Genomic DNA, 25158 nt, shown 5'->3' with positions numbered 1-25158 from the left:
CGTATTGATCCCTGAGGTTTAAAATCACAGAGATTCAATGCTGGTGATTCAACAAGAGAGGCCCTTAGTCAAAGTAATTTACCAGCATGAAATGTATTCTTCAATTAAGAGTCACTCAGGTATTCTTCCACATTAATCTCTGGCTGGACTGTTGAAACTCTTAGCGCTTTTGACAGATGATGTGTCAAAGGCATGAAGTGTTGGTTCTAACTAATTTATTACACTGACCCTCTATGAGCACATTTAAAGGGTAAGTAAACATCTATTGGGCCGCTAACATGTAATTGTTTTCTTTAAAAAAAATGAAGTGTTCATATATGTTAGGATGAAATGGGTATAAGCACAGAAATCTAAAGGTTAATTGATGGGAATTTTTGGCTTGTAGTTTCCTAGGTAACAGAAATGTCAGGTAATCACTGATGTCTAAACACACAGTCATTAACAGCTATGAGCGGTATAAGTTTAAAGGGACATGATTTTGTTTGCATTTAAAGTCTTCCACCATTTCAACAGCTGTTTAATATTTGTATACTGGCTATGGGATATATTTGTTAAAAAGAAGGAACACATCAATTGGTTTTTATTTCTTGCTCAAAAACTGAAGTATAGTGACAAAAACAAATATAACAGTATGCAACAATGGTTACAATAGCCAATAAATTCATTTATAGTTATATCTCCTTGTCTACTGTATATGTTTACCTCTATAAAGTCCGTGGAATTCATGTCAGTTGCTTGATGTGTAATTTTAGACACAGCCATACTATCAGGTCAATATTGTATACTATTTATGCTTTCCCTCCGAAGGGAAAAGCGCTAGACAAAGCAGAATATTGTCAATGTCAAATACACATCTTTGACCCTTTGTATACAGTAGCCAACAAAGAGATAATCATGGCTGCTCACTATTAGGACAAGCTGTAGAAGTCAGTGTGCGTTATCAAATTAATTTTCCAAATGTATGAGAAAATGTGTGCAAATATTTGCATTATTTTGTATTTGGTTCTGCCTGAAAAGTGTCTTGCTTCATAATAAAGGAAAACTGAAAGTTAAATGTTGTGAACGGTAATAATAATTTAATGGATTGAGAAAAGGTCTGTTAAAACAATCAAGGAGCATATTACTGTGTAATGAGTTTCCTTGTTCTCTTCTGTGTGTTGCCATTTTAAGGCTAACGCACCTCTCTGCCGTCTGTCACGTTCCATGGAGCCTTTTATAGGCCTGTCTAGGACAAGGACCATTTGATTACAGCGTGAGGAGGTGTTGTGATTTTAGTATGAAAACCTTTTCTCTTTGCAGTCACATATCATCAACCCAGCTAAAGTCAATGAGACGTGGTATTGTATAGTCAATGAAGCTGTTGTCCTTCTTCACTGTGATTTTATTTATGAATAATTTGTAACGAGTATCATGGCATTATGGTTTATATACACATAGCAAAACACACCGGAATGTGTTACTAGTACACTTTGGCACAAATAAATGTGTCTTGTCTAAAGCAATGTAATAATAAATATGTGTCAACAGTGGGTGCTGAGTATGTCATATGCAGCGCTACATAAAATAGAAACCACATTTATACTTTTACAGCACATGAACCATTTTCTGGCCTCCACAATGCATTTGCTGTACACATTTATAAATACCGTTAATTAAAGAGCATTCTAAATTGCTCTAGGATTTATCACATGGAATCAGCATTATTACATCAAGCTGAGTTTCAGTCTGGCCATAACCATTCAGCTATCTGAAGCAGGTAACCTTCTCCATAAGTAATTATGTACCCCAACAGTCAAAACAAAGCCCTGGCCAAGATATGCCAAACCCCAACTACATGTGTCAGACCATAACCACAGTGCCACAAAGCCACACCTACTGTTGGGGTCTGAGAATAGGAACTACTGGGCAGTATTAGAATTGTGTATTACATAAAAAGTAATATAAACAAGTAATATTCAGTGGCAGAACAGAGCATCGTTGGGTCACATAGCAAAATTTAGGTAGGGACCCACAATGCTGCTCTAGCCTCCCAGCCCCCCGCTCTGCTCTCACGATGGCAGAGTGGGGACCTCTTCTGAGCATGCACACTGCAGCACATCACCCAGTGCACATTTGCCAGTCTGTATGGGGAGAGCCAGGGATTCGGGGGACACCCTTTATTACCTGGCCCTCTCCAGGGCCTCAGAGCAGCTACCAACCCCCCCTTCCTGTTGTAGTTCTGTCACTGGTAATATTGTCAACATTTTAGATCTACCGACAAGACTGAAGGTAGGAATACACCATAATACCAATTTCGGATTTGTCTGAATCCACAATATTTTTTATTATATTTGGGCTCAGACAAATCTTTAGCATTCGACCAACCACATCTTCATCCTAATTTCCCCATGATATCTAGTTCTCAGAACACAAAGTTATTGATCACAGAGCTAACAGAGAAACTATATTATAATGCACATTCTTTCTGCAAACTAGGGAACAAATCTATTTTATTGAGGTAGACATCAGATATCAAGTCACTCATCTGAAAGAGGGACCTAGCCCATTTTCATCATCATCTTCATCATCATCATCATTTATTTATATAGCGCCAGGAAATTCCGTAGCGCTTTACAATTGGGAACAAACATTGATAAGACAATACTGGGTAATACATACAGACAGAGAGAGAGGTAAGAGAAACCTGCTCGAAAGCTTACAATCTATGAAATCTTATCTTTGAAATAAGGAGTCTTATCTCATACTAGGCCTTAACTGGGGTCTGAGGGAGAAGCTATTTTAAGGCTCCCCAGACTTCCATACTATGTAAATTATTTCCTTTTTGCCATTTTATCTAAATAAAGAACAGCTTAGTTATGAAGAACAAAGTAACACCATAAGCAAGTGCAGAGGGAATTACAGGTGCTTGGAATCCCCCCTCTAGGCCAAACCAACTTATTAATATATAATATGAAGAAAAACATTGCACAACAGTTTCTATCTTTTCAACAGCACATATACTGGTTTCTCTTTAAAGAGCAATGTGATTTGTAAGATTTTCCAGAGCAGGACCAATATATAATGTTTGATGAAGGGCATCACTGGACTGGCAAAATGATGTGCTTGCTCCAGAACCAAGGTATGTAACCACATGTATATAGCTGTGAGGAAAGGAGTTGTGAGGCATGATTTAAACAACAGAGATCAGCAAAATTGTGCTTAGAGATCTCCTTTGTTTTACTAAGATTCGATCTTTCGAGCTCCAATCTCCATACATGATGCTTTAAATCATTATTAAAAATGGGCAGTATGCCCCCCCGAAAATCCTCAACCAGCCCCTGCTATAGCGATAATCAGCCGTAGCTGATTAGCAGAGACCTGGGGGTAAATGTATCAAGCTGAGAGTTTCCAGTGGGTTTGAAAAGTGGAGATGTTGCCTATAACAACCAATCAGATGCTAGCTATCATTTATTAAGGACAATTCTACACAATGACAGCTAGAATCTGATTGGTTGCTAAGGCAACATCTCCACTTTTCAAACCCGCCGGAAACTTGCAGCTTGTTCCATTACCCCCTGGAGTCTTAATGGGACGGGGGCGGGTGGAGTGGTTTGGGGGGCCAAACAGTGTGCTCCCTTATCAGAAGCTACTTGTGCCATAGTGAGAATTGCTGTTGTTCCTGACCACCAGGGAAAACAACAAGATAGAAACCTTTGGAGTGGCAACTTTACCAAAACAAGTAGAAAACACCACAAACAAAAGCACATTTTCAGGTTGGCTTTTTTCCCATTTGGTATATGAAGGATCAAGGAAAAAGAAAAGACAATTTAATTTTTTATTTAATTAAGTAGTAAACAAGGAATTGGGGAAGTCATTTGTTCAATGTGAGTTTATTTGGAAATCGTGTAACGTCAAACTATATGCAAATTTTGTGACCAGATAAAGCAACGATTTTGCTAATTTCTACTTAAAAGTACATTAAAGTTGGAATTTGACCTCTGTTGTTATGTTTCACCTGTATATTATTTATTATGACCAAGTTAGTGTCCTAACAGTATTTAAGAGGTGAAAATCCCTACATCATTCCAATATGTATAGTTAACAAATATAAATATTTTCTTTATAGAATATAGACATTTTCTTTGTTAAACCTTGAAATGTTATTGACCATGTAGATGAAAGTCACCATAGCTTTGCATTCCTGTTAAAGTATTTTTCTACTGCAATAAATCCTTGTTATAGAGTATGCTCCTGACTGATCCTTTTGCTTTGCGAAGTGATCACTCTGAATGGTATTAAACGGAGAAATCCAAAGTGTGTCGCTGCTGGCTGCCTGCAAGCAAATATGTTTGCCTGCTCTGACTGGCGGATAAACTACAGCTTCCATGCGACAGCACATAGCAGGGGCACATATTACCTAGGGAGCACTTTCTTCACAGCTCCATATTAAACAAAAATAAAGCAAGCTTTTAAAATGCATTCTAAAAACCTATTTAAATGCTTAGAGATCTCCCCTGAGCCCTGGGCGCATTCAGATCTCATGAAAGGTGCTCCTTTAAGAATAAATGCCCACAATGATTACTGTGACATTTGCAAATATTTCCTTTGTTTACTAAAACATAACTCTAGGGAAATTTTGGCAATATAACACACAGATTTAGCAATGTAATCTAACACTTTCTATTATCAATCCTGTTAGTAGCTGTACCTAATCTCCATTGTAGTCCTTGTTGCTATAACATCCCATTTCTGTCCTGATGCCATGTTCTGGGGTGTGAGAGAAATTCATGGGATGGGATAAATACATCTGTTGGCAAGGGCCTGACCCTAGGGGACAATGAGCCCCCAGCACAGTGATCAGCCAGTTTACATAACATACCTTGTGAACGTACTGTGCATGCATATGCACCAAAGCAAATTCGTGAGATTCTGACACTGACGCCAGCCTGCAGAGGCCCATTACAATACGGGCATATTCACAAAATTGCAGCCAGATACAGCAGGAAAAAGGTGCATATATGCCTATATGCATATTATTTGCGGGTGGTCAGGGGCAGGTGCAATTAGTGGATGACAATAACTGATCTCTGGCACTAGCAATCAGCTTGTGATTGGCTGTTAGTGATTGCACCGTTGACTCTGATTGGTGCTTTCTTTTTCACTCAGGCATATATTATTTTTTGTGAGTGTGTTAAAGAAAAAAAAAATTAACACAAGAATTTGAGCTGTTTCTGTTATATTTACTGAGGTTTTAAAATTTCACTGATGCCTAATATTAAAAGCCCTTGTTGAACATAAAACAAATGGATAAAAACATGGGGCAAGTAGGACATTTCTGTGACATGTTACTGGTGTCAACTGGACACATATGCTAGTGTGCAGACCCGCATGCATCTTAGGATGTGCATGGCTCAAAAAAAACAGGTTCAATTGGTGGAAAACTGCCTAGATGTTGGTATTTGCGACAATTACTTATCTATACTATATGGATACTTTCAATAAACAAGTTGGATGTTTGAACATTGTTCATATAAAAGTGTATTTCATACATATTGTCATTTGTATATTTTATATAGTTGGAGTTTTCATTGAATGGTTATAAACAGTGCAGTCTCTCAGCTCTAGAGATTTATTTAAGGTGAGTGGAAGAGACTATATGGATGGGAGCAGGTACAAGTACCATTAACAGAGCCCATGCATACTGCTCTTCTAAGAACCTAGCCTTTGCTCTTACTGACTATAGTTTGGCTGCGGTCCCACCTACACATGCTACAAAGAGCTCTTTTATCCCGTAAACCTTTTATTCTTGCAATACATTTAGGAGACGCTACTTCCTTGACAAAATATGTGATATGATCACTAATGTTGCCTTCACAAAAAACTGCCCTCAATAAAAAGGTAATTTGTAAACTGCAAAAGTGGAAAACTGTAGTGAAAATACTATTTTGTCATGTTGCCACTTTTTAGGGGCTGGTTGGGGAGAAGTAGGCGTATTTTTTAAATGTGAATGTTATATTTTTAATGTTGGGACGGTTTAGGGGGAAATATGGATATTAATTATATGCTGTTAATTTAATGTCAGGACTTTGGGGCCATTTTATCTAAGGGAGAAAAACCCTACTGATGCTGAAAATCCTGTACAATAGCTATTCTGTTATTGTTCTAGAATTGCTCAGATGCTGCGGATATACTTTTTTGGTAAATTGCGGCAATATTCAAAGACAAAAAGCAGCCTTATTGCTGCTAAAGGGGCACCTATAGATGAATTGTACTGACTGCCAGTTACAGTCAGTAGGTATGACTTCACTGTGTGCTCCTAATAGTGATGCTCACAGCACAGCCAGTGTGTTTGAAGAGGAGGGGGTGAAAGGCTGCCTCACATTGTCTAAATCAAGAGCCACACCCATTCCTGTAGCATGGTGGAACTCACCTTGATGGCACATCACCACTACTGGAGGAACATGCATTGCTACAACCTACTGACAATTTGCCCTGCCCACTAACAATTCGGTCCCTCTTACTACATGAGGCAACTTTTGCAATATTTTTCAGGGTCACTTTAAATTCCCAAATCTACCACCTTCCTTTAGCCTCCAAGAACCAGTCAATTCCTGGAAATATATATATAAAGATAATTTCCTGCCTTCTGTGTTTTTGGTTTGTTTTTCTGACACACTTTATGGCCAGCTCCTTTCAACTGTAATCCTCTGTTGTCAATCTTATTTAGACTATAAGCTCCAAAGGGGCAGGGACTGATGTGAGTGACAAATATTTTCTGTACAGCGCTGCAGAATTGGTGGTGCTATATAAACAAATGGTGATGATGGGTAGAATGAGATATGGCTAATGGAATGTTAAATACTTGCAGCTGAGGGTTTGGTGCAGTGTCCAAGGATTAAAGTATGTGGGGGAGAACTTTACCTAGAGCTGATCTTGCTCCTTTAACAAAGAAAAAACGTACAGGATGCACAGACACCAACGTTAAACAGAGGGTTCACATCTGAGGTACTTTATTTTCTGTTAAAATGAAACAACTGCATAAATTTAGAGTGCCCCCTTCACCAGAAAAGCTGCTCAGAAGGGAGCTCTCTGTTTACTTTCATGAATGGATCTTGTCAATTGTATAAGCTGTGTAATGTGTGCATATCAATAAAACTGTACAATTTTATTTCTGGGACCTGCTTTGTTACCTCACAGTAACAAGTCTAAGTGACATACACTATATGGACAAAAGTTTTCAGACCCTTGACCATTACCCCAATAGGGATTATAATAGCATTGTATTCAAATACTTATTTTAAAATGGAGTTGGCCCCCAGCGATAACAGCTTCCATTCCCTTCTGTGGGAATTTGTGTCCATTCATACTGTAGAGCATTTATTCTCCTCTACAGTTCATCCCAAAGGTGTTCGATGGGGTTGAGGTCAGGGTTCTGTGCAGGCCAGTCAAGGTCTTCTACACCGAACTCATCAAACCATGTCTTTGTAGTCCTTGCTTTGTGCACTGGGGCACAGTCATGTCGGAATAGAAAAGGGCCTTCCTCAAACTGTTGCCACATAGTTGGAAGCATAGCACTGTCCAAAATGACTTGGTATGCTGAAGCATTAAGATTCCCCTTCACTGGAGATAAAGGCCTAGCCCAAACCCTAAAAGACATCCCCATACTATTATTCCTCCTCCACCAAACTTCACAGTTGGCATAATTCAGTCAGGCAGGTAACATTCTCCCGGTATCCGCCAAACCCTGACTCGCCCATCTGACTGCCAAACAGAGAAGCGTGATTCCTCACTCCACAGAACATGTTTCCACTGCTCCACAGTGCAGTGTCAGTGTACTTTACACCAGTCCATCAGACCCTTGGCATTGGTCTTGGTGATGTGAGGCATGCATGCAGCTGCTCGGCCATGTAAACCCATTCCATTAACGCACAGATGTTGTGCTTACATTAATGGCAGTGGAAGTTCGGAACTCTTCAGCTATGGAATGACCCATTTTGCATCAAAAATGTTTGCAAATGGAGACTGCATTGCTAGGTGCTTGATTTTGTACACCTCTGGAAACATGTCTAATTGAAACACTAAATTAACAGTAATGGCCAAATACTTTTGTCCATATAGTGTACATACATACATACATACATACATACATACATACATACATACATACATACCACCAATTGTTACATTTGATATATAGTAATATATAAGTTAAGGAAAGGATTATTTTCTGCATTTCCATTGTATTTGCTTGTACATTTAAAATTGTATTTAGTTAGTATAAAGAATGTATAAAGTACATGAAACAGAATGGATCTGGGCCCCAGTCTGATGTGACCTAGACTGATGTACTCTGGATGTGAGCATAATAAGATTTGTGTACTGTTTTCTCTGCCACCCCATGCTCAGAATTACATATCTTCCACTTCCATGTATATGTTTTATACCAATTTTGCTCTAATCCTTGATATCTCACAGATAACAGAGAGTGTTTCTCTTAGTCAGCAAACAAACTCCCTTTGTAAAAAAGACTTCAAAGAAAGCAAAGTGTATGTCTGCCAGAAGCTCAGAATTTTATGAGATTCAAGATATGCAATGCCACGGTTATTCTGAGTGATATGTTGTGCCCGTTAAAGACAAAACAGGAACAGATATTGACAGCGCATTAAAATGTCCACTGATATAAGAAAATCACTAAATGTAAATACAAAAAACTCCATACCTACCCAGAGCAATCCTCTCAGTGATATGAAGGGAAATTGGGAAATTGTCAAATTATTCATGGTATTGCTTACATTCTTCTATTGTACATGCTTCAATTGTAACATGGCGCATCATAACAGAACTTAGCATAAGCAGTGTGGTACAAGTCTGCCAAGCATGATGCTAAATAAGTGGCCATGGGTAATAATTGGTACCTGAGTTGTTGGTTGACTATCATAGTTCAGCAACATCTATTTACTAAACTGTGCATTTCATAAACTGGAGATGTTGCCTATAGCAACCAATCAGATTCTAGTTAACATTTATTTAGTATATTTTACAAAATGACAGCTAGAATCTGATTTGTCGCTATAGATAACATCTCCAATTTTTCAAACCCGCAATTTAGTAAATATACTGCCTGGAGTACTAAAAGTGGTTTATTTCAATGTTATGCAGCAGACGACTATTATACAATATAGAGACTTTTAAATGCGTACACCCAGTTGCTGATAAATCTGTTCTTGGCCTTAGAGCCAGGTTGGTACCATTCTATTAGAATAGTACCAACCTGGCTCTAAGGCCAAGAATGGTACCAACATCCATCTCTAGAATGGTAGAGATGAATGTATAATAGTCACTGGGTACCAGCATTAAAGGAATGTCCAGAACCTTTGAAATTTGTTAATTCAACGTATTTAACCAGTAGGTGAGCTGTATAAGAAATGTAGTTTTCTGTAAGAACCTAATGTATGTGGCAGTGGTAGTGCATCCTCACATTTTCACTCCAAGAGGTGTCCTGTAAGATTACCGGATAGGCAAAGTCTCCCCATTCCTGTTTGCTCACTAGAAGGGAGGAGGTTATCAATGGATGGATGGTGGCTGCTCTTACTCTGAAGACCAACCCTGACAATTTCAATCCCTACAACCATGGGCCCTATAAGGACAAGTGGCAAACTTCCTTTTTTTACTGGTCCAAGACAAGACTGATCATTGTAGAATAGTCCAAAGATAATTGTACTCAAGAAGTCAATGCCTATAATGAAGTACAAGCTGAGTCACCCCTGGTCCAATAAAGAATTTATTCCAATAATCAGCTAAAGGTAAGAGTTTTCTATCAAAAACACTAAGGGAATTCACTTACTTGTTTTGCAATGACATGTGCGGCAGCCATTCTGGTCTAATCGGAATCCATAGCTGCAGTCTTTGTCACTCAATGTGCAATTCATCAACAGATCACACGTTGGTGGAGCCATAGTGAGGTATGTAGGTTCTGCAAAAAAGAAGAGAGCGATAAAGACTAAACATTACAAGTGCAAATTCAAATTGAAGTTTGATAAGATCAAGATACAAAAAAATACACAAACATACCTGTAATTGCTGATTACTTTGACCATTAAAAGTTATTACCGTATGTTTTTAAGAATAATATGTTTATTACTAAGCTTTTTGGGGGTTTTCACATAACACAACTGTTCCTTAGTACTATACACTTACTGCAATATTCAGAGTACGCAATGTCTTTGTTACACCTTGCTTCTAAATGTAATGTTTCTATATATAAATGATTCACTGATTTCCTGATAGACCCTAGTTTGACACTACTGATGAAATAATCTATACACCCTTGCAAACTATTAATCAATTTTGAAATGTCTGCACAAATAAAAACATAGTAAAGCAAGACTATATGATGATTGCTTCACATACATTGTTTTTTTAATGGTGCCCTTCAACCCTGAAAGAAATAGAAGAATAAATTGAAATGCTTCCGGTTTACTTAAAAGGTAGATTGGCATGAGTGTACCCTTGTTGGAGCAGTAGCCCAGGACCCAGAACTATAGGTGATCAAGAGCGGTCCTATCAACCCATAGTGGTACAAGAGACTTTCATATAGTGCAAGCCACAGATACCCTCTTTGTCTGTCTGATCACAATGTCTGCAAGGGCACGATCATTTCAGCCCAAAATACAGTAAACTACCTGTTTCTATGTCATGCAAGCAATGGTGTTGGAGTGGGTAGATAACACTATAAAATCAGTATAACAATTCATAGGCACCAGGTTAAAAGATGGTATCTCTGCAACTGTACAAGATGAGTGTGTCCTACTGATTTGGGGCATGAAATATATATACCATGATCATGGCCAGGGCAAGTTGTGAACATATTGTCAAACGTCATTATTTTCACATAGGATATGCTGAGACATATAGAGGAGGTATACTCATTTGTGTTTCTCAGAGATCTTTTAGGTACAATAAGATTAACTACTGATATAGAGACACGTTTTTGCAAATTATATTAAAAATGAAAATGCATGGAACCACTAAAAATAGCAGAACAGTAAAATGGGAATTATTTCTTCAGGTGATCAGAGCACAGCTCTGCCTTAATGGAAGGTCTTAACCTGTGTTCTGTAATAGCAATCTGGAAATTTCAAAGCCTTATATTGTGCACAAGTGGATGATTGTGACAATGGATCATTGAATGTGCTCTGAAATATACATACTGGCTTTGTTAACCACTCAACTGCCACTATTGCACTTAACAATTTATGTTTTTATTTTAATCTTTCTCTCTTCGTTGCAGCTGCTGTTGTACAGTGGCTGCCCAGACTAACATTACAATTGCTTATAACGTTTTATATAACCGATAAAGTAAAACAGATGAGGCAGAGAAATGGCCTTATTGGTATTACACTAAAAGTGTGACTACAATATTTTTATAACAGAAAAATGAAGCTGTAAACAACATGTGGAAATTTTAGAGGAAAATGATGTGTCTCAAGGCAAGAATTCTATTTTTTATTTACGCAATTTGAACTAATCTAAATTAGTTGATTTGGGAATGCATCAGAGATGATGGCTATGGATCCATAACATACAAGGCCGCATTCTGATATGTATATAATCCAGAGGAACAATGAAATGTTACCTTTACGTGGCACGCATAATAGTGGATAGATTTTTTTCTTGTTTGCTAGATCATTATGCAATGCAAAATGTTTTAAAAAAAACTGTTTTCATTGCACTAAAATCTAATTGACACAATAAAGAAATCTGCAATTCTATTATTTGTCTAAAAGGTAAAATAAAGGTATTTATGTCCAGGGAAACACAGGTTTAGGGCACCATGGTATGGGGTGGTGGGGGCATCTTTTAGGAGGGCCTTAGAATGACTTTAGGTTTATTTGAGATGCCTGTTCACACATTAATTCAATGGTTTATGTTTCTTGGCATGAAAGTAAAAAGGATTATACTGCAAAAGGTTTATGTATATTTAAATATAATTTAAAACAAATCGATAAATACTCTACATTACACATGCTGAACAGAGGTGGCGCTGCCCAAAGGGTTAGGGGTTAATAGACATCATGAGGCAAAATTATCAACCTGCGATTTTGAAAAAGGGGAGATGTTGCCTATAGCAACCAATCAGATTTTAGCTGCCATTTTGTAGGATGTACCAAATAAATGATAACCAGAATCTGATTGGTTGCTATAGGCAGCATCTCCACTTTTTCAAACCTGCAGCTTGATAAATTTACCCCCATGTGTGGGTCAAATGTATACCGTTAACTCCTCCCATAGATATCTAAATTATTTACTGCTCAACTTATGAGTGTGGGGCAACGAGGATATATTAAGTCAGCCCATCTTTTGATCTAAAAAAAACAGTATCCTTACTTCAGAGTTTAAAAATGTAATTAACCAATATAACTGGAGAATGCAAAGAGGTGTGGCAGATTGCTTTACATAGCAATACACGACCCAAACTGATATATTATGTTATTTCAGGGTATGTTTGTCCTGCAGGTGGGAATGTTGGGAGAAGGGAGGTATGTAATGGGCAGCGCAGCCCTCTGACGCCCTGGTCACGCCCCTTATCCCGCTGCTGCGGACAGACATGTTGTGAGGTATGGTTAAATGATAATGCAGAGGTTACGCTTTATACAGCATTAGTAATCACTATCTTTTAGCTGGGGCCACAAGTGTCAGCATGCCATTGTCATAGGACTTCAAGTGTTAGAATGTCATTGTCACTGGAACTCAAGGGGTATATTTACTAAACTGCATGTTTGAAAAAGTGGAGATGTTGCCTATAACAGATTCTAGCTTTTATTGATGTAGTGCATTCTACATAATGACAGCTAGAATCTGATTGGTTGCTACAGGCAACATCTCCACTTTTTCAAACTTCAGTTTAGTAAATATTCCCCCAAGTGTCAATAAGTTCTCACATACCACAAAGTTGTTCCCAATGGATTTACTGCATATCTGCCAATAACAGGGTCTGTAAAGAGATTCTGGAACCCCACTTACAACCCCTAACCACAAGTTGTACACCTCTGCAATAACGTATGATCAGACAGGATAACAATTACAATTTCTTTATCACTCACAAAAGCTAGAAATAGTCTTTCATATTCCCTTACAAATACATGATATATACTTACATTTCATAACTAATTAATAAAAAGAAACAATTATTTTTTGTTACATTATTTTAAATGTTAAATAGATATGTGAAAGAAATGTCCAATTACCAAGGCTAATTTTTATGGTAGGCCAAAATTGATTAGGGACTGATTACAAGTGAATTAATTGGCTGCAGTCTCAAGAAAATTGGTTTAGCCCATACAAATTGCTGCCTCTACTGTGTGTAGAAGTCAGGAGATCAAGTTTAAGTTTTTGGGACCCAAGTTCTTTTTTTCTTCCTTCAACCATGTCCACATCTACTATAAATTGCAATTTCGCAATTACACTTATTTGTATCTGTCGCTGACAATCTTTTGTCTTTGTTATCTTTTTATAGCATTTTTGCTGTTTTGATTGTTTAGCATTTTTTCAGCTTTTTGCTGTGTGTTTGTTTTTTCCACTTGACACACTGGGGTATATTTACTAAACTGCGGGTTTGAAAAAGCAGAGATGTTGCCTATAGCAACAAATCAGATTCTAGCTGTCATTTTGTAGAATGTGGAAAAAATAAATGATAAATAGAATCTGATTGGTTGCTATAGGCAACATCTCCACTTTTTCAAACCCGCAGTTTAGTAAATATACCCCATTGTGTTTTACTGATGTTTTCTGTACTTTAGAACAGCATGAAAAACTGATGGCAAAAAACGACTGTATGTTCATGTCCAATTTATATAATCAAAGCAAACTATAGCACAGTATCTGTGAGCTATTCTATATGAATTATCAATTATTATTCAAAACCAAGGTTTAGGATGTGGAACGCTTTAGCACAATATGAAGAACATACTTTTAAGTTGTCAGGATAATATGTATATCCCTACACCACATAAACCTTTTTACAGTATTGAATAAAATAACTATTTTTGTTTTACAGTTCCACAGATTTATTTTAGTAAATTAAAGAGCAAAATCTATGACTTTATTTATCATAATCATCATCATTTATTTATTTATATAGCGCCACTAATTCCGCATCGCTGTACAGAGAACTCATTCACATCAGTCCCTGCCCCATTGGAGCTTACAGTCTAAATTCCCAAATATAGACACACACTTACACAGACAGACAGAAACTAGGGTCAATTTTGATAGAAGCCAATTAACCTACCAGTGTGTTTTTGGAGTGTGGGAGGAAACCGGAGCACCCTGAGGAAACCCACGCAAACACAGGGAGAACATACATACTCCACACAGATAAGGCCATGGTCGGGAATCGAACTCATGACCCCAGTGCTGTAAGGCAGAAGTGCTAATCACTAGGCAATTATTTTGGTAAAAACTGGGGTGTTTTCATCCAATATTTACAATTTTACAAAATTGCAAAAATCAATATTTAATTTAACAGAACCACTCAACTTTACAGAACATACCACTGTTGGTATTGGCAATAATTTGTGGAAGTTCTGAATTGAACATACTGCATAGGTTTTTATTTTCAAAGAAAAATATAATCCAATACATATCATTGGGTGAGTCAGCCTTAACGTGTGGCAGACCACCCTCTGTGGCACACAATACCCCATTCAAAAGTCTCCCTACTACGAACAGCAGATTTAAAGCTTGTCAGTTATGAAAATAATATTTTTTTCCATGCATTCATGCAGACCTTTTGATGCAAATGCATATGAATCACAAGTTACTTAGAGTAAAATAAAAAAAATGTAACACATTATGGACACTACACCGTTAAAAGTCAACTATTGTGCATCAATTATTCTGCCTATTTTTTATCCCAAAGCAACAATATAAAGGGCATTTATAAAAACTGATGAATACTGTTACACATAGCAACAACTGTGATTCTGCCTGTCACTTTTCTAATGCAGGTTAGAAAACAAAAGCACATTTCTGATTGGTTGCTACGGGTTACAAAGCTGTGCACCAGTTTTCATAATTGGTTATTTCGCAATAGTGGTTATGCACCATATGCATATGCAATGGGATGTAAATCTTCCAATATTTAAAGTCAACAAAGCACGGTTTCAGCTTGTCAGTGTATTGTGAATGATTGATTCAGTTCTCTCCTACATTCTTATTGGCTTACCTCCTTGTGGCTATGCTCAGGTAGAATACAGCTGATGCTGCTAGAATGTGACAGTGAGGTGTGGTGTCTCAGCCCATACACCTGTTTTTAATTTGTTTTACAATCACATTGTTAGGAATAATAAATGTATCTCAATGTGAAATTTCTCAACCTGAAGAGAACAAAACTTAATATTACACAGTACTAAAAATTAAAAGGGTTCATACTCCATGACTTAATCATGCAAATAATTTCAGCATCTACAACAATAAGATGAAATAAAAAAACTAAACCAAGTTAAACATATTAGTTATTAACTGGTGATCTGATAGATTAGCATAGTTGCCAATTGTCTCCTATCCAGGGACAGTCCCAGGTGTTCAAGATTTGTTCATATCTTTTAAATAGCCTCTTTTTCTGCATGTTAGATACAATTCATATTTTGTTGCCTTTACATGTTAATATTTGTTAAAGAGGGGTATGAAATAGTTGTTATTATCAATTCCAGCAAAGGTGACGATGAAACTTCTAGTTCTCCGAGATGCATCAAGACAGTATTGTGCATTATTGGTGATTGATTCATGTTCGGATGTATTTGTGTGAAATAGCTCAGAAATGAAATGTACCTTATACCAATGAACACAATTGCCTGCATTTCATGTCAAATGACACTTAGAACTGCCAAGAACTTGAGGGGAGAAAGGGGCAGACTAATGTATCTCATGTACAGTAAGGGCGTTCCCATGCAGAAGTGGCTGTATCTTGGTTTTAGCCCTACCAGTTGCACCAGCTACAGGGCAGGTGTACGTGCCAACTGATAGTGATACTGGCACAACATTGTCTTTTTTAAAAAGCCTCTTGACTTATGTATTGAATATAAAAAAATAAAATAAACATTTTAATTGAAAATCCATATGTCACGAAACAGGGTGCTACTGGACTGAGGACTTTAATTCATCACCCGTTTCTTACAGTTTAATGCACTTTTTAATCCTTGGCCCAGTCTAAGTATATACATCAAAGCATTGGTGTATTATGTGTATTATTAGTTCATGTTATCAGGTACATTTTGGCCACACTATTTACCTGCTATATAATATGTATTCGAAATATAAAGAATATTGCCATATTGTTTGAAAATAACAGGACAGCAGAAGTCATTTTGCTTGTGTTAGCTAAGATAATTACCATTTGTCTCAAATGTCCATTGTTATGAGATGTTGTGTAGATTTGGTTTGAAATCAGAATGTCTCAATATAAAGGTTAATGTATCGAAATGTAACATCTCCATGGAATAGCACTTCAGGGGTTAAATTCTCCCTCCACAGGGAACTCTCAGGAGTTGAGTGAATTAAGCTACCATTGTTCCTTCAGTTTGCTCCCTATTGTCCACTAGTGAGCTTTACAGACAGCCAGGAGCCGGACCCAGTAGGTGTCACCTGAGAGAAGACACCTGGGGAAGGGGCTGGATAGAGTGAGAAGCCAACCAATCAAGACCTTTTGCAACTTCCCCATGGCAGGAGTTCCCAAGGGGGGGATTATGAAGTGATAAAAGAGGCTTCTCTGGGAGCTGGACAGGTATGTGACTAACTTTGGCTAAAAGGTGATGCTCTGCCAGAGATGTGCTGTGAACCTATTCCACTGGATTTATTTGAACTGATTTCCTCACTTGTTGGACCTGCTATTGTTAAGGGGACCATGCTGTACCTATCCCACTGGATTTATTTGAACTGATTTCCTCATTTGTTGGACCTGCTATCGTTAAGGGGCCATGCTGTACTTAATCCTGCTCTGCAGAATAAATCATCCTTCTATTTTTTCTCTAATACCGTGTGTAAGTGATTTGGGAACACTATATTTATATTAATGATTATGCTGTTGGGGGGTATTCAATTGTTAGCGAGATCGCTAAAATACTTGCGCTCTAAAATTATTACCGTTAATACGGTAATCTGCGCGTAAATACCGTTAATACAGTAATTTACTCGCTGGATTTCAGCTCGCTGCTCAGGGAGCTGCGAGCTGAAATTCAGCGAGATATTACCGTATTAACGGTAATATTTTTGGAGCGCGAGTATTTCAGCGATCTCGCTAACAATTGATTACCCCCCTAAGTGTTTAGATGCACCTGCTCAACAGTAAAGTGTCCCTGGGAAATATTTTTTCTCACACATAAATTACACTTATCATGCCCAAATCATTTCCAATTCAATGGAAGCGCCTGCTCGCAGAACCTGGTGTGAAAATGCAGGGGTTGCGGAGCAGGAAAATAGACGTAAAACTAATAGATTAGCGAGCAACTTTCCACAGCAGGAGAATCAGCAGATCATTGCCAGCTGTTTTTGCCCGAACCATTAACAGTTTTTGTGGAAGTATATGTTTCAGCACCCACAACCAGGTAGTTCCAAAATAGCTGTCATTTCACAAAAAAACACATAGACATATGTTAAACACTCACCGGAACCCCTCATTCACCATTTTAATACAAAATACTATCTTCATTCTTCATGGTAATCCAATGGAAGATTCTTCCGTAATCCAATGGGAGAAAAAAAACCTTGAAAGCTAACACTAGACTGCTTGCTAAAAGTTGAATGACTGAGACCTAAATTGATCAGAATTAGCTTTAACCACTGGCCAGCATGGGGAAGCACTTGAAAGGCTAATGAGGCTTTCAATCAATCCAGGTCAAAGTCATTCAGTGGTGGGCACTTGTGAGCAGTATATGGTTGTCTTTTATGGGGGATTTCCTTCTTATTCCATTCAATTACAAAACAGGAAGAATTTTTTATTGGACTTTGACAAGTACAAAGAAAGTAGATTTTTATCATTTATAATAGAGCAGCAAATGCTGGGTTTTGGGTGAGTTTTATTTCAACTTAACTTTATTTCAAGAATGTGTCTTGTGTTGTATTTACTTCTGTTATTTTGGTAAAATGGGCAAGGGTCTTGGGAACCACTAACAATTATATTGGAACCAATGAGGACCCACAGTCTTTTTCATTACCCTGGCATCCACAGCCTAGTAGGCCTATTAAGAGCCATAGTGCTTTTTAGTGCAGTGCTGGTAGCCTTTGAGTGGGGGGCATGCTGTATTTTACCTCCCCCTTCCCATATTGTAACAGCCCTGTGTTGGCCAGCCAGGGGTCAGTTTCCACTACAGCAGGGGTACCCCAAACTCCTGACCTTCCTGATATAGTGGGACCCAGTCCAGGCTGTGTACAATATGGTTGTTTGATGATGTAGTGAAGGCACATGGCTGAATTAATTTATTTTTTTCTTTCTTTCTTATTTGGAAAGATTCCATCCATTCAGCTTGGCCGGGGTGAGGCCAGCCTTAAAGTGAGCCCGATTTATGGAAAGGCGGTATGGGCCAGACCTAAGGCAGCTGAATTGCAGAGGCTGTAGGCTGACCCTTGTTTCAACATCTTACACTTTTTTATGTTTACTTAAGTTCCATAACTCAATATATAGTTCAATGTTGTTGTTTTTAATTATCTTTCTTGTGTTTGTAACTGCTGTACCTAGTGGTAACAATTTGTACATACACCAAAGATGAATGTTGGCCATAGAGGTTAACAGCTGTGTGTGTATGTGGAGGTGGGATGAGTCCACTAAGCGGGCTCGGGGTGCACACAATTTAAATCCAGGCCTGATTTTAATGTATGTGCCCATTTCATGCTGAGAGGAATTTCACACAACAGTAAATAAGCCCCATGGAATAGCATAGGAACTCTGAGGGGGGGTTAACACTCAATGATTCTCTCAATAGACTTGTAAGGGAAAGATTTAAAGAATTTTTTGCATAAAAAAAACCCCAAAAGAAATGCCTTTACCAGAAATGAAGACTGATACCTAGTCTAATTTTCAGTAATTTAGGACAATACAAGTACTGATTTCACCTGACATGCTTAGACATGGATGAGTGGTTACAGCAACCAACTGTTCATCTCCACATGTCAGCTATCTGGTTTCCTTTCAACAAATGGACAGCTTCTCCCAGCTTCCATGTATTTTCTGTATTTCAGTGTTTTATAGAGCTGTCCAAGACTGTGTGAACTTTTATCATTTTAGATGACTTTAGATTGCTTGCCTGGGGCTGATATTCTACTGTCCAATGTGTTCCACCTTTTGGTACCGCAATATGTTAAGACAGAGCAATAACTGTCTAACAGCCCCATTCCAGTATAGCTAAGACATACCTCAGACAGGATCTACAATATCACGATCCTTATGATGAAGATAGTACGGGACAGAAAAAGAACGTACAAAGACAGACACAAAATATAGAACAGATATGGGAGCTCTTATTGAGACTTTTCGGCTATATATAATATCACTTGTATAATATGTGCATGTATATATCTTAGGGCTAGATTTACTAACCTGCGGGTTTGAAAAAGTGGAGATGTTGCCTATAGCAACCAATCAGATTCTAGCTGTCATTTTGTAGAAAGTACTAAATAAATGAAAGCTAGAATCTGATTGGTTGCTATAGGCAACATCCCCACTTTTTCAAACCCGCAGCTTAGTAAATTTAGCCCTTAGACTCACAAATATATCTCTTTAATTATATTTAAATATTACACTGAATTTTCCCACATTGTCCCTGCATTGCCTTATGCAATAAACTGTTTACCAATGACAGTGACTGTAGGAAAAAATGCTTTTGTACATAATATTATTACCAAATATTAGTTTAATTTAACTTTCTTTTATTATCTTTTGTTTTCTGCAGTTAAGATCCCTGTATATGTGTCTATATTCTGTCCTTCATTGCTACAAATGTCCACATACATCTTTTACACCTATCATAGGGATATTATAAGCCCCATCTGTGGTGTGTCTCAGGCCTGTTTGTGCTCCATTCAAAAGTATGTGAACATGTGGCACAGCAGTATGGGCAATGCACAGGAATCACCCATGTGCCTGCATGCACTCTTAGAAAGAAAACTCATTATACTTTATTAAAGTTTTAAAGGTTGAGGTAGTAAGAACATTAAAAAAATAAAAGTAAATAAAAAGGTGGGGACTTAACCAGCCCAATGATACTCTTAGACACAGCAGCTCTCCTGGCATATGCCAGAACTGAACATGTGTTACAACAATAAGCAGTCGTATGGACACAAATTTCCATAATACACAATTTACCATAACCACTAAACATTACACGGGCTGAATAGTTATATTTAATTCAGCATAAAATACACTTTAAATACTATAAATACACAAACTATGATACAGAAGTAAAACAGGGCAGGGTGTTTGGAGATATGCAAAACATAGTTGCCTACTCTAATGGAATGTCCAGGGAATTCCCAAAACCAGGAGGAGAATCACAGAATCTTGAGTTTTCCTGGAATGTGGGGCCAGTGATGTGCTGTCATGGGGCAAATAACATCAAAAAGCTACACCCACCTTAATAAAGACTGAGTGGACAGCAGTGTGATAACACATTGCCCCACTACTTGATGATGAATGGCATTATCAAGTGATGTCCACGTCCCATTGAAAAGTAGTAGATGATATAAATGGCTCATACTAGTGATTACATAATTGTATAGGTAAGGACTAATGGAAAATAGCCTTATACACAAAGATATTGCAACTTGCTTTTTTTTGTAAGATAAGATACTATTTTTATTGGCAAAGAACAAGAGTGTGCCAACACCATACAGACTACATGTTGTACAATGCTGGACTGAATACAGGTCTAGTTCAATTATGTCATGTCAATTGCTGCAGTGCACTCATTTAACAGAAGTAAAGGATTTCTCTCTGAGCCAACAGAAAAGCCACCCACATTAAATCAGATCTGCCTCAATAATGAAATTGGATTTAATTCTTCACTTCCAATTATAGATTGTAATCCTTTTCCCTCTTTTCTACAGAAGTAATTCCAGTATTGTTGTGAACACTGCCCCAATTTCACAGCACATGCTGTCCGACTTCAATGAATGGACAATCTCCCAGGTGAAGGTTGGTGATTAGCAGAGGGGGTCAGTTCATGTAGGGTTTGCAATGAATGTAGAAGTCTGAGATTAACCTGTTCACTGCACCAAATACCGCAGCTAATCAATCTGCCTCGCAGCACACACAGGATAAGACTAACCCCCTTTTCTGTGCAACAAGAAAAATTAAAACACAATGTTTTCATGCTCTGTACTTTCGATAGCAGTATACAGCCAACATTTTCATTATATATGAAAACTAGGTTACCAGCTGCTTACTCTCCCTGTAAAAGTAATGGAGGATGGGTTGTTGGATACAGGGCATAAATATATAGGGTACATTGACTTGCCTAGGGCAGCGTTAACTGTACATTTGGCCCTGTGCTCAGTCACTGTATATAGCAAATATTTAAAGAGGTTATTTACTAAGATTCAACATCAGTCACACAGCAGGGAGTCAAGAAAAACACTTTAGGTAGCTTGTAAAGTAACAGCTATCCTCAAGGTAGACATAATCATGAATTAATAGTGTACTCATAGTAGCCTGTTCAAGAAAATGTGTCAAGGGGTGCTATTATTCCATGCTCCACTTAGTTATACTAGGCCCCCATGAAAATGCTGCCAACCCTCCCTTGAATGTCACTCCTTAAAAATAAATTAAAACACTAATAAATAAATTGAAAATATTTCTCTGAGCAGCATAGCACACAACCATAAACATTTATTTTCCTTATGGGCCACCTATATTTGAAGTTACATTTATTTTACATGTCAACTACTTTAAGCTACAGGATTTAACGAACCATATGAATTGTAGCCCAATTTAATTTTCACATTTTTTTATTCTACTTGTATACTGAATCAATGCATCTTTGTTTTGATTGCAGCCGATATATAAAATAGGACTTTAAAAATGACTTACTGCATGGGAATTTAATCAGCAGCATATTGGTTAATATAATAAAGACAACAAGGCCTTTAGTGATTTTAGGTATGCCTTATGGCATCCAAGGCTCGCCACTAGTGCTGGTATTGATTTAACTGGGTTTAACCATGCTTACATTCCTCCTTTTTATGAAAGCTATTGGACATTGAACAAACATGTCTAGCCTGGCTCTGACTTAATCATTTCAGACACCGTGAGCTGATGTCTTCATGTGCTAAAGAAATAGTGTATTAAATGATAACTAAGAAAGTCTCCTGCATTTACTGTCTGCCATGACAAGACAACGAGAGACAAATTCTCCTTCGCGTGTTGCTTGGCGGTCTTAATGGCCCATTTCAGATTTCTTGACTTGTGATTAAACTTGACACTAGAGTAGTTTTTTCATGCCACAATAAAAAAGTGTATCACATATTTATTATTAAGAAGAAAGCACAAATCCTAACTGCAGAAAGAACTGTTGAATATTGTGAGTTTCATCTCTAATCCTGTAGTTATTCTTTAATATGTACCAGTTTCACACAGACAGTAGGGCAGCCATTTTGTAGACAAACTAATATTCATGGGACAGCTACCTCAACTTACTTGCCTCAGTTATTTCATCGAATCCTAATGATTTAACAGACAACATACTGAAATATTGGTTCAGATACAAAATGGCTACAAACGCTGTGCGTAGCCCATTTGTACTTTGTAATAATTATTTAGCAAAAAAAATTCACATTGTATGTACACCCATCATACAGTTAAGTCATTAAAAGGACCAAACAATGGAAAGCAACAGGTTACTTCATTATGTAATCCATTTTGTGCTATTTTACATAATAATAGAAAAATACTGAATAAAACAATTGCATCATATCCATTATACACCAGCAACAGTATGGGATAGAACTGTATTGAACTAAACTGTAACAATTCAATGGAAATTTGCAAATTTGATATTATACATTTACATTTTTCTTAAACTAAATAGTTTCAAAATAAGTAAGTAAAATAGGCGTGGTTATAAAAAGTGTTGCTGTACGGAAGGGCAAAATAGAGAAGTTTTATTTACTGACTAAGGGTCAGATATAGCGCCACAGACTCTAATAATGTGTCAATAGCACACTAGATTTAATGGAAGCAGATTTGCGCTGCGCCTAACGACACTATGATTAATCAATTGCAAGCAAGCAATTTTAATATTCGTGAGCTGAAGGCTACAGTTGTAAAGAGGATTACAAAATTAATTTTTTTTTTTTTTTTCATCCAATGTGATGGACTTCAGTACAACATTAAATGTCAGTTAGACATATGGGCATAGTTTATTTACTATGTTGAAACAAAATTACTTCTCTGAGTATTGGTATTCATAAATCAATCACTATTGATTTATAAGAGGCTGAGCCTTGTAGCCACAATGTTTGAAGTAAAGATACAGTACATAAATACAGTATAAAAGCTCTTTACATACACATTAATAGCAATAGTACTACCAAACATGGTGCTTGGGTTTGTAGACAGAACAAAACATTGTATGAGTTGACAAGAAATGTTGCATGTTAAAATAAGGTATTTCATACTACAGAAATACATACTATATTAAAATGTAATATATTTATGCATTTGCTACTTATCCCCCTTCTGACTAGCATATTTCTCATTTTGTGTAGAGGAAATTTATAAGTACTTAAGATGTACCCCAAAATCATACAACCCCTCACACCCAAATCTGGGCATTCACGGTGGGTAAGAAGAAGATGAGTGCTATACATTATATTGAGATATAAAATTTGATAGCATGCAATGTCATTTAATCTTTAAAATTGACTTATCCCTGCATCTAAGTCCTTAAGTTGTACGGCTGGACTCATTGTGGTATAAACATCTAAAACATTATCCTTAACCCTCAGCATAGTTTTATTTTTTATATACGCCATATCTCCCAACATTTAGAATAACAAACTCAGGACAAAATATGCTCAAACTACGCCACAAATAGGCAAATTTGCAGTAAAGCTTCACCCACTTTTTGTTAAGCCCCATCCCTATTGCATACTTGCCTACTTTCTAAATCTGTACTCCGGGAGATCGGAGTACAGATCATGTGACAGAAAGTAGGAGGGTCCGTGACAACGTCCTTACGTCACTATAGCCCTGCCCCTACCATTAAATACAGAAATTCAAGGTATTTAATAGCAGGGGCGGCGCTTAACGATGTAATTAAGCCTGCCCCCGCTTTTCAATGCCATGAATTTTGGGGGGGTTTGCCTACTGTTCTGGGAGTCTGGGAAGACTCCCCGGAATTCGGGAGCCTCCCGGAAATTCTGGGAGAGTAGGCAAGTATGTCCTATTATGGCCCACAAATCTGGATGTCCCTGGACAGTTGGGAGGTATAGCTATGGTATATTTTAATTTAAAACCACCTTATACAACTGTGATGGATGTATTGCACAGCAGGTGTAGTATTAAAGTATGCTTATAAAAACATGTGCAATTGTGAGAACTATTTGGATATCTTAGTATCTTAGCAGAAACCCCAGTCAAGACAACAACATGTCAGACAGACATCCAAGTGATCAAGGAGATGTCATCCTGTCCATTTAAAATGTTTACACCAAGCCTAATGATCTGTTTTACTGTGCAGCAATTTTAATGCAGTGTATATTTATTAAATTACTTATTTATCCAAAAGCTTTGTATACAAAACTTAACAATAAGAACATAAATCTGTTTATTGACAAACCGCCATTAGTTACCACAGGGTTTCCTGGTTAGCTCAAGGTTTGTTTTGTTTTTCAAATTCTGTAACTTTATTATCATCCCCAATTCAGTGATACTGACAACACAAGAACAAGCACCCCAAATTCTCATAATGCTGTCATTTATCTTTGCAGATACAATGTTACTGAGAACAGTTAAAGCTACATTCACATATCAGTAGAAATGCTTCAAAATGTTTCACAGAAGATCTATATAAATTGATATTGTATTTATAATTATTGATGCTGTGAGCAGTCACAGAAACACAACTGAAATTATATGTAATAGGATTGTTGACGGCACTGAGGCAAAGGCTCTCAGCTAAAAGACAATAT

General features: G+C 37.4%; 1 protein-coding gene across 1 annotated transcript in view; it reads right to left on the bottom strand.

Annotated features, from left to right (window-relative positions):
* CRIM1 (cysteine rich transmembrane BMP regulator 1) overlaps positions 1–25158 on the bottom strand; it is a 568056-nt gene that overhangs the window by 88306 nt on the left and 454592 nt on the right. The window contains exon 8 of the mRNA XM_075203677.1: positions 9824–9952. Coding sequence (XP_075059778.1) covers positions 9824–9952 — 129 coding nt within the window. The remainder of the gene's footprint in view (positions 1–9823; positions 9953–25158) is intronic.

Source organism: Mixophyes fleayi, chromosome 3, assembly GCF_038048845.1.
Source record: "Mixophyes fleayi isolate aMixFle1 chromosome 3, aMixFle1.hap1, whole genome shotgun sequence".
In the NCBI taxonomy this organism is placed as follows: domain Eukaryota; kingdom Metazoa; phylum Chordata; class Amphibia; order Anura; family Limnodynastidae; genus Mixophyes; species Mixophyes fleayi.
This window is presented reverse-complemented; position numbering and strand designations above follow the sequence as displayed.